The following is a 17,192-nucleotide window of genomic DNA, read 5'->3' as shown; positions in this document are numbered from 1 at the left end:
AATTGGAACTTATTACTAAGGTATAATAAACGTCATTGGCTTCAACAATAGTATGGATATTTTTTATGCTTCTCATGTACTACTTGTACCATTTCTCCACCAGTTTTGCTTTTTACTGCATGACTTATTTTTTTATTTCAAGTAATTTATATTACCAAAATTAATCAAAAATCATTAATGTCAATAATAGTATGATGTATTTTTGCGTTTTTTCTTAATGAATTAGTACTATTTCTTCGCTAATTTCTCCTTTCAATACATTAATTATTTATTTGTATTTCAAAAATCGTTGATTTCAAATTATTTAGTTTTACAGAGACACAAGGTTAAAGCATAACTGTAAAAAAAATGATTGTGTGGATTCATTAAAATTTAAAGAATACTAATTTGGTGATGTAGTCTGCTTATGCTACTATATTCACGTTAATCAGTGAGTTTATCTGATATTAACGAACGCGCAAAAAGTCTTTTTCTCTTTTTCTTAGTAAATGAGAGTTATAAGCTAGCAAACATCACTGCTGCAATCATTAAAATATTTCAAAAAAACAGAATCGTTTGGTTTTATTTCTGTCAATGACGGTCTTAACCCCCAAAAAATTCCTTTCTCAAACGTCTCTCAAAAAGGATGTAGCTAAAATTGTTTAACAAGTTTCTTTTAGATCTGCGTCTACAGTCGCTCTTCAAACCACTGTACCATTTTCAGAACGCCAGCGCAAATGGTTCTAAAGCTATTTAAAAATCATGTAAACGACCCAGAGAAGATTTCTAAATATCTTGTTTTCTGCAGGAAACTTGGAATGGTAGTGGCATCAAACAGAAAGGTTGGATCTAGTATATTTTATTCTATTTTAATGTCCGAAATGAGGGGAAAGTAGCTAAACATTAATAGTCGTTAAATGTAGTAAATTACGCCATAATTAGCTAAATTGATTGAAGAAAGCGATTAACACCATTAAAACGATTTTTATTCATATTCCATTCTTATGAAAAATTAATTAACTGATAAATAATAATTACACACAAAAATTATCCGTGTTTATAGGTTTAATTCTAATTAATATTACAAATATTTACTTTCAATGGATTATTCTCAACTGGTCAAATTTTTATAAGTTTCTCTTTTTCCTCAAGGAGTTACATTAAGAGATTTTTTACGTGATTTTAAATTTTAAAACTCTTTTTGAAATCAATACCTAAAACAAATACCTTTTTTTTTAAAAAAAATGTAGCTTTAAATGTTTATTTTCTAATAATTAGCATAAATTATAAAAAAAATCTTTTAAGCTGTTTTTAAAAAAAAAATTTTTTTTAGTTTATTTCTCTTAGAAAAAAAATGCAATTACTTTTGAAAATGAGTTACGAAAATTCAATTTCAGTTTTAAAATGCAAATTACATTTTGAATTATACACATGAAATAGTAGAAGATGGTAACTTAAAATCTGTTGAGGATCTAATTCAGTTATAACATTTGATAAATTTTTATGGTGTTAAGTGAGTGTCCTATCATAATTTAAAGATCCCTTTTTCTGGAACCGCCCCGTATTTTTCACCTAGATCTTTTTCAAACCGTTCTTGTCCACTGCTACCAAAGACAGGGGGATTTAAAATCGTAAATAAAAGATATTCATTTTAAAATTCTTCTTAAGATGAAAGACTTAGTTTAGGAAAGTTTTAGACTTATGTCATACAAACGATGTATTTAAAGATTAAAACACTACCGGCGCACTTGCAAAATGAGTATGAATCTGACACTCTCCACAATCTGAATCAAACAATTTTTCTGTCTCTTATGGAGACGAGTAACTATTTGCAGAAGTAAATGGCAACGCAATCTTTTTTGACTGAGCAAAAGAAAGTGAAAGTGACAAACTGAAAATGATTGCGCTTTTACACTTCTCATGCAGCTAAGATGGTAACAAAATACCTCTTTTTTGTAACAAAGCTCCAATAGCGGGATGCTAATTGAGCTGATATAAGAAATGGAGAGTATTTGAAATTTATATTATAATAATATAAATTATAATAATATAAATTATAATAATTTGTGAAATAAGAGAAACATTTCTGCATTTGTTTTGACAGTAAGTGAATTGAAAATCGCGATTTGCGAGTTGCAATTTTATGAAGTACGTTTAAGCAGTTGAAGAAAAAGACGTGGTAAAGTGAGAAAACTAATTATTGCGAGATATTTTTTTTCAAATGATACTGGATTTGTATATAAATATTTTACTCACATTGATCTAAAATTGAAAAAAATTAATATCAGTAAATCAATGAAGCAGAAAATAAATGTAAAATGAAATCTATGAATATTCGAATCAAGTAATCTCCAAATCATTGGAATAGTAAATTAATAAATCTATGAATGAGTTAAAAATGAAGCAAAGACTGTATTGATGATCGAGGGAATCTAGAAATGAGTATATAAGCAAACGAGGGAATCAATAAGTCACTCTTTCAGTAAGGAGAAGTATTACTCGTTCAGGGAAAATCAACAACTATAATTGTCTGTGAATCGATGAATTAGATCGTGATTAAAAAACTAAATCTCTGAACTAGATTATGAATAAGTGGGTTAACAATTCATAGAATCAAGATATTCCAAAAAAAAAATCAATCAGAAACAAAAAAAATTGAGGTATTTAGCATTTTATAAAATTTTATATTATAAGTTACTAGGGGGCAAAGCCCCCTGTTCGCTACCGCTCACCAACCCCAATGATTGCTTCGCAATAATTGTTTTTTCTTGGCAGAAAACAGTTTTTCTACTAAAGTTAAAAATATTCACTTAACATCTATGTACTAAAAGGAATTCTGTTTACTTACGCTCTTGCGCCTCTACTTACCACTTCCAAATATTACTGTCTATTAGTATTATAAACATTTAGATCTCTTGGTGAACAGAAGTGATTTTTTTAATTATCATTTTTTTAAATAACCTTTATATTCTTAATGCATTATATTGTTCAAACAAATTTGATGAGTTCTCAACCATAATTTAAAATTTTCGCTAATAATAACAGTACTGGAAAATAACTTTAAATTAGGGATACAAAAGTATTTTAAGGAAAACAATTCGCGATCGCAACGCTCGAGTACGCCATCTAGCGGTAGACTGAAAATATCGGACATTAGTTCCCACAAAACCATTGGCAACAACGGACGCCATTTCATTAGCAGCAAATAAGAAGCAAAATTTCCCTAAGGAAAAGGTAGAACTTCTTGAAAAAAACTAATCAGAACATGCCAAACATTGAAGCAGAACACGCCAAGCATTTGAAGAACAATTTCTGGATAATTTTTACCTTTCTATTACCAACAACATAACTTCCAATTTCATGATAACTTGCTGTTACAGATTGTGTGCATTACGGTAAAATAATTTTTTCTGTCTTCAATTCATTACAAATTAAAGTGAAATCAGCATTGCTTTCGTCATTCCAATGAATAAATAAGAATTCAGAATATGCACAGAACTGTATAATATGTAGTTATAGAATATTGTTCTTCTTTATAGAACAGTATATATTTCTGTATCTATTATTCGTAAAACAACAATAAAGAATCATCCGAACTACTTGAAATAGATTCATTTGTGCTGATTATTAATAAATTTGAATCGTTTTCTTGGAAATTATTATTTTGTTTTGAAGGAATAATTTCAACTAGAATTCAGCTATTCTGTTTTTAGCTACATATTCAAATTCATATCAATTATAAAATTTTACTGTGTAGTATGTTATCTAAAAGTAATGAAGGGATAAACTATGCATATATTATTTGAGAATAAAGTTTTCAAACAAGGAACTTATCATTTTGGTATTCTCCGGGAATTATAAATCAGGTAAGTGCAATGATTTTTACAATAAAAAATTTGCTTGTAAATATTTTTTTTTTCATTTGATGTTGGTTCTCTACAGAATGGTTTTTTACGTCTGATTAAGAACTATAAGAATAATAAAAAAAGAAACAATATGAAAGTTTTTATTTCAATGTAAAGAATTCTTAAAATCGTTTTTTTATCCTAAGAATTCTTTATTTTCCGTTTTTTAGTTTATAATTTTTTGATAAAAATTGTTCTCAAAATACTTTTTCTGAAAAATTAAATGGTATAACATTATGTGTTTATGTATACTTCTTGTATATTCCAATGTTTGAAGTAATATGATTCAGAAAAGTATGGAATAAAAATTCGGTACTTACTTATTAACGCCACCGCCGCTACAGATTTGGCGGTTTTTAAGTGCCGCCAATCTACACTTAAAATTTTTGCGACAATTCATAAAATAAAACACTTTATTTAAAATCAAAATAGTCAATCGGATTTCGGTGGAAAATGAGCCGATATAGAGTTTAGCATAGATTCAAAACAATCATATCGCCATATGAACTCTGATAAATAAGATTCCAAATGAAATAACATTTCCAAAACGTACGTTTACCAAGATAAAGTTTTATGTTGTGGGAATTGGTACATTTTCGTTTTTTCGGTAAAATATTTCCCTCCTGAAAAAATAAAATTGCTTCTTGTTTTGTTTTTGGCAAATCCCAAAGACGAATTTTCGTAGCACTAAAAATGGCGACAAAAAAGAATTGTTTTTTTTTGTTTTTGTTTCGTCAGCATTCTTTATTTTACGTTTCTTAGTTTCTAAATAATGATTTTTATTGAAACTTGAAATTTTTTGATAAAAATTGTTGTCAAAAAACTTTGCTTACAAAATTAAATTTCATAAAATTATGAGGCTTATGTATACTTTTTGTTCATTTTAATTTTTGAAGTAATATGATTCTTAAAACTATAGAATGTAAAGTTTAAATGGGCCTTTCATGTTATATCATTAAATTTAGTAATACTATTTCTCGGGAAATTAGGTTTTAACTCTTATAAGAAATATACATATTTTTTTCTGTTAATGTACAAATATTTTTCCGATGCGTTTTGGATATTCCTTCTCTAATAAAAAGAGATACCATTTAGTTTTCGTTTGCAGAAGAAAGAATATCAAGCATTTTTCTTTTTTAAATTTAATTAGCCACAATAAAGAAGGAACGTTGCAATGCTACACGCTACGTTAACGACGTCTCCAGAGTAACTGAATGACGGTTCATATAGAAATCGCAGGTAAGCGGCTCACACAACAACGCCCCCTATAGTTCGTTGCGATCGCGAATACCTTTACGACTTTTGTTAATTTTATGCTGATGACAACCTAAACAATATGGAAATAAATGGGGGAAAACTGGATCCTACCACGTGATTTTCTGGCCAATAAAAATGCACCGACAACAATGGAAAACTGCGACACCATCATTAGAATTTTATATATAGCAAGATTTAGATTATTATTATTTAGTTATTATGCTATTATTATTACTATTATAAGTCTATTATTATTACTTTTATGCTATTATTATTACTATTATAATGTCTATTATTATTACTATTATAAGTTATTTAGATCAGGTATTTAGTAATATCAGAAACTTAATTTTATCAGGTATTAAGTATTATTAGAATTTAGGTATTAAAAGGTATTTGGTACTATCGGGAATTTAGTATTATTATGTATTTTCGATAATCAGAGTCCCGCAGTGGACTGATCGTTAAGACACGGTTCCCAGCAGATCACCGAAGTCAAGCATCACTGGCTACGGTCAGTGCGCGGGTGGGTGACCACTTGGATCAGTCTGCGCAGGGACCGAGGGTGTGCGGTATTGGTCCTCGTTAAACTGTGCTACCGTAAAGTGCTCGACTTCGCGCGCAGGTCGTCAGGCTGCCGAAGCGGGGTTGCCATCCCCTCCGCAGAGGATCAAAATTGTGATGGCATGTCTTCGGATCATCCTCCGGGATGTTTCCCAGACCGTCGCCAATAGCCCATTGTGCAGCTTAAGGGCGACGCAAATTATCAATAACAACAACAACAACAACAATAATAATCAGAAATTTACTACTATCAGCTATTTAGTATTATCAGAAAGAATAATTTTTGAGGTATTTAGCTTATAAATTTAAAACTTTATTAAAAGCATTTTGCCTTTTTTATTAAAATATATTTTCAATAATCAATATTCAAAATTTTAACTTATTCCTCTTTAGTTCGGTTCCTGAAATACATTTGGTTAATGAATAATCCGCTTTGGATTAAATTGAAATTGTTACGAAACATCTCTCATTTTGCATCACTTAAAAATTGAACAAATATGATGAAATCCTCTGAAGGGATTTCGTAAACAATGCAACCCTCCTGAAACAGAAAAATCTTAATCACCAGGATCCTCAATGCAATGATTTCATAAATTGATCACTGACTAATTTCACAACTTCATCATTGAATTTTTCCCTGAACTTGTTTCATAAATCCATCAATAAGATCGCCGGAACTCATTGCATAAATTCATCAATACAATTTTCTTTGAAACAAATATTGCAAGTTTTAAGGACATCATTTAAGATAACTGTCTTAAAAGCCTGAAATACTACTACTTAATACCTAGCCCCGAATTACTATTTTACAATATTATATATACATATAATCTTATTTAACGATCTACTTCACATGTGAAGTACGCACACAAGGAGAACGGTAACACAAGGTGAACGGTAATTTTTCGCGAAATTGGATCTAAGTTCTGGAGATAATTATGAATGTTTACATTTTCTAGAACTTAAATAGGGGAATGTGACAAGAATCTATTTAAATATATAAACTAATATAAATCTGATATCAGTCACTAACCTCGAATTTTTTTTTGTGGTAGATAAGCGCATCTATCTTAGGATCCACCAAACACACGTCCCACTATGCTATCTCAGCAGCGCTATCATCGGTTCTTGAGTTTGATGTTAATGTATACACCTATCACAACACGCAGGATATATATACTTGTAATCATTAGGTGTTGATCTATATTTCCAAAGGTGTTGCTTTTGGATATGCCTTCACCTCTACTGGACATAGCTTGTGGCAAATTCGATACCACGCCCAAATGCATTAATTTACCCTATTTGAGATTTCATTCAATGGAAATGACTTATTTAGCTATTCAGTAAATTAGCTTGATTTATCTCTCGTAAGCAGCTTACATTATAAGCTGATGTTGATGCCTTCAATGAAAATGAAATAGAGACTTATAGAGCAACGTTTTGTATGGGATTTCTGCGAGTGAAACAAAACTGTGCCTCATAGAAGGGACGCCCACTAAATAGCGTTTGATGTTTACTTATGTCTATGAATCACAATCTCAATATTAGTCTTTGTAGTCTATATAAAAATCTCAATCAGTGAAGTATAATAATTGCTTATGCGCATTTGTGAAAGTTGGTAGTTTCGTCATCTGAATGTTAAGAGCAATCTCGATGTTTTTAAATGTGCTTATGGTGTTATCAACAGGACTTAAACAGGAGTTTTGTAATTTTGTTTGCTTGTAAGTGTGACTAGTATTGTAAATTAAATGTCAAGTGCAATTTTGGTGTATAAAAATGTGACTATTGATTTGTTCTTAACAAAGTTTTGATTCTAATCTAGGTGTTAAGTGTAATTTTGATGTTTTATGAATGTTATAGTGTTTTCAACTAAATCTTCAGTGTAATTTTGATTTGTGTAACCGTGATTAGTGCTGTCAACTAACTCTTAAGTATAATTTTCATGTTTGTAAATGGGATTATAGTGTTTCCAAATAAATGTTAAGTGTAATTTTTGTATTTGTAAATGTCGCTAGTGTTGCCAACTAAACATAAAGTAATTTTGGTGTTTGTAAATTTGACTATGGTCTTTTGAACTAAATGTTTAGTGTAGTGTAATTTTTTTAACAGTTTCGTTTTAGATTTTATGCGCACGACGTAGCAGTAAAAATCAATTTTGCTATATACAGTTCTCTTTTAAGTAAAAAAAAAGAGCAACTACAGTAGCTAAAGATCTGTCAGCAATGTAAAGCTGTAAACGCTTATCAAGAAATCTGAAAATAACTAAATGCTAAACAGAACTCAAAATTATTTTTTCTATTGTTAATATTCAAGTAACCAATGTAATGTGCATTCTGAACTAATGTGAACCAGACTACCATTGCACGTGAGGCTGGTAAAACGGGTTGGTAAACAGTATATAGAATGTATCACTTGATATTTGACGGGGACGTAGATAAACGCCAAGTTTCAACAACCAATCAGGATCAAGATATCCACACTATGTCACTTGCAGGTATCTCATTATATAACGAATGATGGGTCTGCAAATAGTATAAGAAATTTCGTTGAATAACTAAGTAAATAACTTACTCCGATAAACCTCCTTTTCTATAATCTTCTGTATTATGAATGTTCCGTTTCTTGGATCTTCTTTTTCTTCGAGAGTTTTAGCTAGAGCTTCAGCATAAAGAATGACAGAATCGTACAAATAAGCAGCAAATTCAGTGATATGCTGAAATATTATTAAAATTGAATTATAATTTACTTATGGAAATTGATATTTCGAAAATTCATATTTACTTATGGAAATTCATATTCATATTATAAAAATTCATATTCAAAATAGAGTAATTTTTTTGCAATAGAGTCCTATTACAAGAAAATAAGTTAAAATTATTTGAATGATTTAGCTGTGTTTGTTATTAAGATATATGGGTTAATAAAAAATATTTAAAGCTATTATTCGACGTATAGGATTGAAGACCTTGAAAAAGGTCTTCGTACCGAACGGGAAAAAAACTTAATTATCGAAATTTGACATTTAATTTTGTATATTTTTTTACAGAATCATTTCTTGTATTATTTATACTCAAATTTATATTAACTCCTACGTCACCATACCCTCCAACTTATGAGGATTTTAAAAATAATTCTTTCTAGTGGTAGCGAACCAAAGTAGAAATTTTTAAAGCAAATGGATCTCTCATAAAACTTTTATCAGAACTTAAGAATCTAGCCATATGGCCTGCACTTTTATAAGTAATAGTGAAAAAGTTACGCTAAAATTAATTTTTTTTTTAAATATTAAGACATTAATTTTGCTACCGTCTGAAAAGAAGATTTCTGAAACTACGGAAATTCCGTAGCAGTTGGAGGGTATGCGTCACATACCCTAGTTTCAGATACCCTAATTTAAATTATTTTCAACAAAACTTTAATCGATGTTTTTGAAAAATTTATATACTTTAAATTTTATATTCCTTAAAAAAAAAAAGTCTTCTTTCTCGTGATTTTTGAATATGATATTCTCCCAAATTGAAGAGAAGAAAATACTAAACTCTTAATTAACTCTTTTTTAAATATATATATATATATATATATATATATATATATATATATATATATATATATATATATATATATATATATATATATATATATATATATATATATATATATATATATATATATATATATATATATATATATGTATATATATGAATTATCTTCTTTTTCACAGTAAAAAGTACTGGCACCCTGGGTGTATCATAAGTAAAAATCATTTTACCCTAAAGTTCATGACTACCTTAAAATTGTCTGACGTAATTTTTACAGTAATAAATTACAGTAATTCTTCAGGGAATTTTCCTGTAATTATTACTGTAGTTATATCAGATTTTTTACTCAGAAAAATTTTACCGTTATTTGATCAAGAATTTTCGACAGTGTGGAGAATGCGTTATCTTTGAGATATGTAACTCCAAAGAGTGAACATTCTCTTGTGCCATCAATACCCTTTGCTGTCCGACTCCCTTACTGTGTGGTGAAATTTGTTTATTTTGGGAAATCACCTGCTAAAGTTGTGACCACTAGTTTTATTGCGCGCTGCATAAAAAGGGAAATTTTTAAATAAGTATGTGGATTTACATAAAATGTAATAATGTTGTAACAACTAATGGCATTATTCTACGATTATGATATGGTGATAAGGTAATGATATTAACATTCGATTTCTTATATCATGATCAAGCGATTACCTTGATACTAATTTTGAAATTCTTCGTTATAATAATATTCTCGACCACAATTTCTTGACACATGGTTAACAACTAATCTTACTATTTATAGATCATCTGTTTGTTTTAAAGTTTTTTTAGTGCAATTTGATGATGATGATGAGATTAATACCTTTTGTTTAAATGACATTAAAAACAAATATAATCGAATTTTTTCTTTTTTTTAGAAATGTACTAGCATTTAAATAAGAATACTATTATTTCCTCACTATAGGAAATATAAGCAGATAGTAATAGTACTATTACGCATAATAGTATTATTATATAATAAGTATTACCTTTTATGTAGTTTCCCAGTAATCATCACAATTCCTTGCCATTTTATAAACGAATTGTTTCTTCAAAAGTCTCATTTTAAAGAAAAAAAATTTCATTTAAAAAACATATTGTTGCTTCTTATAGAAAAATACGATTTTCATTTAGATCGGATCATTTCGTTAACGAACTTTTTATTCGAAAGCACAAATAAATGACAACTTGATATCGTATAAATATATAACTATTTAATATTATTAGCATAAATGAATAGTGTTTTCTTTTGAATAATATAAGCCTTTTGTTGCTCATTAAATATAGATAAGACACATTATAAAAAAGATAAATAGATATTGATTTATAATTACTTTTGAAGCTTCTTTCTATGTACACCCTGCTAGCTCAGATAAAAGTAGTACGCAGATTTGAAAAATAATTGCATTTGTACAACAGTTAGCACTTAAAGCAATTATGCAAAAACTCAATTATACTTAGGAAAAAAAACTGTTCTTATCAGAATTCTTGCAAGGATGAATTGCGGAAGCATTTTGATGCCAAAGCGAATCAAGGTATTGTAAGACTGAAACCTGACAGTTTAAAATGTAACTGTCAAACTTATCTTGTTTACGAATGGTAAATAAAAGAATGGCATTGAACTTGTAAACGTGACCCATTTACTTACTTTCGAATGTGGGAGATTGTTTGAAAACAACTTAAAAGACACACGCGCCCTTCAAAATTACAATTTATAACTTTCCCTTCAAAATTATTTCACATAACAAAATTACGTGCATGGCTCAAAATTAAAAAAGCGGATTACCCCAGGGCTCGAAGAAAGTCAGAAATTTTACCCGTCCCCGAGGACGGCTTGTCCAACAATGTACCCGTCCTCCTTTGAAACTAACCCGTAGCTTCTAAATAAATAAAAATATAATTTTCTCTTATTTATTACAAACATTTATATAGATTGCACAATGAATTAGTAGTTACTAGGATTACAAATACTAGGTTACTAATAGTAAAACCTAGTATTTCTTTTATGAAATAATTAATTTCTTTTATGAAATAATTTAAATGACGAAGGTCAAGTTATCTGGAATGTCAATTTATCCGAGGGTACTTCGTTTTTTAAATGAAACAAATATGACGTTAGACAGTTCCACAATCAAGTCAATGATTTACAGAGGTTTCTGCACAGAAATATGAAAGGGGTTTTCCATTTAGGTGGATGTTCATAATTGCGTTTAACGCTTCTTGTTTAAGACCAGTACGTAATGTGTTTTTTTGTAAGCTCATTGCTGAAAAGCCTCTTTCAATCACTGCAGTACTCCAAGACAGAGAAAACATCAATTCCAAAGAGCGCAGTATGTTGCTGTATTTCTAGATTAGAGGGTCATTTTAGAAGTGAGGCGCTAGACTCTTGTAAGATAACAAAAATTGAAAATGTATCACGAATATTAACGGGAAAATGGCCGTCCGCGCGGACGTCGGATTCGAGAAATTTGTTGTCCGCAAGGAATTTTTGACGGCCGAGAACGGCCGGACGGGTGGTTTTTCGAGCCCTGGATTACCCTGAATAACTTTTAATCTAATGTTTGGACTTTGAGTACTAGTACTCAATCTGAATATTTCAAAGGGGTAACTTCAAACGTGCTTATTAATTAGTGTAAGTGATATTCCAAGTTACGAAATCAGACAGAGAAACGTACTTTCTCTGAAAAAACATACCTTTTTTTTTTTTACATGGATTCGGAATTCTGAATCAAAAAGTATAGGAGGCAGCCATAATCTGGGAAATATGGACCCTATAGTTTGGTCAAGAGTGCTTTCCAAAATTCGAACACCCTTGTTTAGATTTTATTTTCTGCTTATTTCACCATATCTCGAGAACTTTTTAAGTGAATTGAATATTTTTTGCAAACATTTGTAAAATTCGTTTATCCAAAGATTCGTTTATCCATGCAAAAAATAATTAAATAGTAATTTTTTATTTATTATTAGTCGAATAAATGATGAATTGTAAGGTATACAATTTTTTGCATAATTTTGATTAACATAATTTTCTATCCGGAAATATAAAATTTCAGCGAAATTTATTGAGTTGTTCTCGAGAAATAATTTTAAAAAAGTCGTATTTTAAAAATTTGATTTCTTAGGAACTATTCAACCACTTCCGCTTTTTACCATGTAAAATTATATTTTTTAAAATGATATAAAAAATTGTATACCTTACAATTCAACATTTTTTCGACTAATCTGAAATAAAATAATATAAAATGATAAATATTTACTAAAAGTTATTTTTTTCATGGTTTTATCTTCAAAAAAACCAATTTTATAATTGTGTGCAAAAATGTTTCAATTCACTTTAAATGTTACCGAGATATGACAAAGTACGCAAAAAGTAAAATTAATTGAGTAGATCAAACTAATGGGACCATATGCTTTGTAGGCGACCTATTCTATTTATATTTGGATATAAAAATATAATTGTTAACATTATTTTTAAATTTAAGACACCATTTACTATGAGTAGGACGAGTTACTATGAGTTATAGAACTTTTTAAGCTTTTAAAGCTAATTTCGTTTTTTAAAAAAAGGCATCATGTTAATCCTTAAAAAATGACATTTAACCTGTAAATGTAACCTATTTTACTAACTTTTGGAGATAAGTGATTAGTTGAGGACAAAGGAGGGCGTCTCAAATTTAAAATTTCAGGTTCACTCTTTAAAATCATGATGTCATTTACCATGAGTAGGACTAGTTACAATGAATAATGGAGAATTTTTATTCATTGTAACTAGTATAATAGAGATTTTAGAGGTAATAGATAATCGAGATTTCTTAGTCTTTAAGGAATTTTTTTTTTTAAAAATAAGGCCTAGTGTTAATGTTTGAAAAATTTCATTGAACCTGTAAATGTTCTTATTAGTTTGGTTATAAGAGATTAAATAGAGATATAAGGCTCCTCAAACTTAAAATTCTCTGTCAAAAATTATTACATAATCTCCTATGAGTAGGATCAGGTACAATAATTAATAGAGCTTTTTAAGCTTTCATCGCATCTTTTTTTTTAAAAAAAATAAATCATGTTAGGAGGACGTGCATCTCCTGGATGAACGTTAAGACGCGTGGGGATTATGGAATGAAATTCCTCAATACGCTGCTAAAAATGTTATACTTTTCATTGAAAATATAGAACTTTTCGGTTTTAGACAATGCTTAACTATTTTAAGATTTTTAAAATTCTTTTTTACAATAAAATTTAATAAAACATGATAATATTTACCTCCATGATAATTAGCATATAAATAATTATATAATGCTTAATGTGATTGGGATAATGTAGATATTAATGTATATAGTAATACTTATTTAAATGTTGTTTTCTCCTCGGAGATAGTAGTTACATACAGAAATTATATGTTCCTTAGAAAAATATTGGGCACAAATCGTTAGTTCCAAAGGTTCTCCATTTCTCAAGCAAAACTTCCCTTCGAGGAGTTTTTTAATTTCTATTTTGCCGAGTTCAGGAAAAAAAATTGTTTACTTTACAAATATAATTGCAAATGTCTTTGAAGATATAATTATAACCCACTCTACTAGATTTTGAATAGGAGATATTGTTTGAGAACAAAGGAAGGCTCTTATAAACTAGTATGTGTCATATTTTTCTCTTTGATATCGTGATATCATTTATTAGGAATTAGACTAGGTTAATTACTAATTAATATAACTAAGTTACTAATTAATATATTTCTTCTTTGCTTTTGTAGTCATTTCTTTTAAAAAGAGCTTCATGTCAACCCCTTAAAATTGGTTTTGAACTTTTAAACTTGAACCATTCTACTCACTTTTGGATATGGGAGATTGTTTGGAAACTTAAAAGGCTCTTCAAAATTATAATTCCTAACTTTCTCTTCAAAATCATGATATCCTTTATCATGAGGAGGACTAGGTACAATGACTAAAAGAGATTTTGCAGCTTTCATAGCCATTTCTTTTAAATAAGGCCTCATGTCAACCCCTAAAATCGAAAAAAAAAACATGCATATATTAAAAACTCTTTGGAGACCTAAACATTAAAAAATAAACATATTTGTTTAGAAAAAAATAAAACTCATGAAAATCTATTTAAGAAATATAATAAAATTTCGAATAAGAGCATAAAGTTCTTTATATTCCACTTCATAGTTTAAGGTGATTATCAACGTCATTATAATTTGTGTTTAAGCTTCTGTTACTTTTATTTTGAATACACAAGACTTCAAAGTTTGAAACCTACGGAAAACTAAATGGAGAAAACCATCAATTAAAAAGAGCAAATTAAATAAATTACTTAAATTTTACTAATTGTTTGTCTGCTTAGTAAAAATTAACAAGTAAATTAAAATTCAGCTTTTGAAGCAGATACTTTTCCCGTGTTCATAAATTTTTTTTTATTTATTTCCTTTGAAAGCAGTTGCACTTTTAAATGTTTTTTTCGAAGGACTTTTCGAAGAAAGGAAGGATATTTGCGTATGCTTTAAAAAACTAATTCTATGCATGGCACAGTTGAGTAAAATATTAACAATTTATTTTATTATAGACAACCTGAAATATGTGGAAAGAAGTGGAAAATACGAAAACAGACTAATTGCGGTAGTGCATATACATAGTGAAAACAATTACTTTACAGTTAGCTAGCATTATATGCTAGCAATATTTCGCTTTGTATAGCGTAAAGAATATTATCTATCTTCTGAAATTTTATTTCGACTGATGTCAAACATACGATGATGGACGATAGAACTTTCGCCATCATGTGTTTACCCATCATGTTCCGCCATCAAGTTGTTTCAAACATCGTCGATGCCTCTTGTCTACAACGGGCGTATATATGCGTTTCGCTAAGCCGGCGCGTCAACTGACCTGACGTATACGTACGCCTTTCCGGAACAGTGATTGCGCAATGCACTCGTCACGCGCTGCCATCAGTTAAACTACTCCCACAGCTTTGGAGTGCAATAAAATGACCTTGGGTGTGTTTTCAAAGAATTTCAGATAACAAAGGGCGGGGCAATTAAGGGAAGTTTCTGGTAAGTAAATCACAGATATCCAATTATTGCTTATGTTTCTTTTTTTTTCTTCCGTAGTACACGTTTTTTTACTTTGCGTTCTCTTTCGTTTTTGTCTCCGTGTGTAATAAAAGTTTTTATTCTTTGTGCTATTATGTCTGAGAGTGATATAGATGATTATTTTCCTTCGTCTTCTGGGTTAAAAACTTCGGAATACGTCATTATTTTTCCACATTCTATTCTCTACAACATTTTTATTTATAATTATACTGTAACATTTTAATTCTTGTAAACTTTTTTTTCTAAAAAAAAAAGTAAACAGTTCTTCGATAGAAAAGCGTGCCTCTTCTTTAATACACACCAAAACTGAACTCGCCTATGTGATTATTTTGGAGATTAGTTCGGTTGTAAGAGATTAGATAGAGATCTAAGGCTCCTCACACTTTAAATTCTCTCTTAAAAACTGTTATATAATTTACTATGAGTAGGACTAGGTGCAATTAATAATAGAGCCTTTTAAACCGGTGGCAATGAGGAGAGGGGGATGAATCTGAAAATTTTTTTCGGCAATCAATGGATTTACAAAACGTAATTTTAAATTTTTCGCTTAATTCGAATCTCTGTTTTGCTAATCTAAATAATAATCTCTGCCAGCAAACTAATTGATATAAATCTCTATTTTGCTAATTGAAATCACTTATTGAGCCTAGTTGGTAGAGCTTTACGTACATATCCAAGAAATCATGAGTTCGATTCTCACTGGCTAATGACTCCCTGTGTACAGCATGGTAAATGGTGCACATTATACCTGTCCGGGTCACAAAGTCCTTTAAGTTTTCAGAACAAATTAATACCTCTGGGTGCACTGGGTCGCAGATCGATCTTGCTCTGGTTCAGGCCAAAATTACGATTTACGGAATGACAAATTATATGTGAATGTGTTCTTGTAAAAGTGGCTGTGACGTACTTTTAAGAATGAGGACGTAATCTTGGTCATTGATTGCGCCTTTGAAAAGCAAGAAACGCACCCTCTACCTTAAAAACTCGCTTGATCTTCAAGCAGGCTTGCTGATAATGGCAAGTGGCATAAGTAACAACAACATCTTGCAGGAAAATGTATTAAATATACTTTATGAATATTATTTTGCAGTTGCAGAAGATGATACATTTCCTTTTCCAAAATTCTTGTGAAATTAATGCCAGTGAAAAATGTTTAGTTGAATAATATTTTGACACTCATAAAATTGAAAATAAATTATTTGACAGAAGAAGTATTGACATTAACCTTACTTACGCCAAAAGTACTGATACGATTCAGCGACAGAATATTGTTCTAGATGAATATATACAATCACATAATCTTTAATATCAAGCAATTTCATTTGTAATTTTGTCAGCAGTTCTATGAGGTACGTTAATCTTCCAAAAAATACATAAACTGCAACAAAAAGAATTTTTTGTTATTGAATGTATAAATTCCAGTAAATATATCTTAGACAATAACGTTTTGTTTTCAGTGCTTAACGTAGACAAAACATTGAACGAAACGTTTAATTAAACGTCAAATTCCCCTAAGTACCCTATAGATTGCCTAGTTGAGTATGTATCATATTTCCTTAAATATTAAATTTTAAAATATAAACAAATCCATATTTACTTAAATAATAAAATACTTTTTTTTAAGGAAAAATAAATTATTTTTAGATACTTTTTAACACCAATTGTTCGATTGAGGATAAAAAAAATCAGTTAAAAAAAACAGTAAGAAATGGAAACGAGTGGTTTGCTGAGTTTAGGAGAAAGGGCATGAATTTTTGCCAAGTTTCAAATTTTGTTGCAAATTTCGTCAAGAGATAGCATCAATGACTGAAAAAAACTACGCTTTCCACTGCATGT

At 29.4% G+C, this 17,192-nt stretch overlaps 1 protein-coding gene across 2 annotated transcripts in view; it reads right to left on the bottom strand.

The window, feature by feature from the left end:
- Positions 1 to 17,192, bottom strand: part of LOC107446988 (receptor-type guanylate cyclase Gyc76C) — a 223,867-nt gene that overhangs the window by 61,075 nt on the left and 145,600 nt on the right. The window contains exons 4-6 of one of the 2 annotated variants that reach the window (XM_043041318.3): positions 16,591 to 16,734; positions 14,094 to 14,266; positions 8,277 to 8,418 (exon numbers count right to left, since the gene is read on the bottom strand). In XM_043041318.3, the coding sequence (XP_042897252.1) occupies positions 8,277 to 8,418; positions 14,094 to 14,266; positions 16,591 to 16,734 (459 nt within the window). Of the gene's footprint in view, positions 1 to 8,276; positions 8,419 to 14,093; positions 14,267 to 16,581; positions 16,735 to 17,192 lie in introns of both variants that reach the window. The other variant, XM_087159811.1, reaches the window with a different exon arrangement.

This window comes from Parasteatoda tepidariorum, chromosome 3 (assembly GCF_982258835.1).
Source record: "Parasteatoda tepidariorum strain Cologne lab strain chromosome 3, Ptep-v5.0, whole genome shotgun sequence".
Classification (NCBI taxonomy): Eukaryota; Metazoa; Arthropoda; class Arachnida; order Araneae; family Theridiidae; genus Parasteatoda; species Parasteatoda tepidariorum.
Note: the sequence above shows the minus strand (reverse complement) of the source record. Positions and strands in the feature narration are given on the sequence as shown.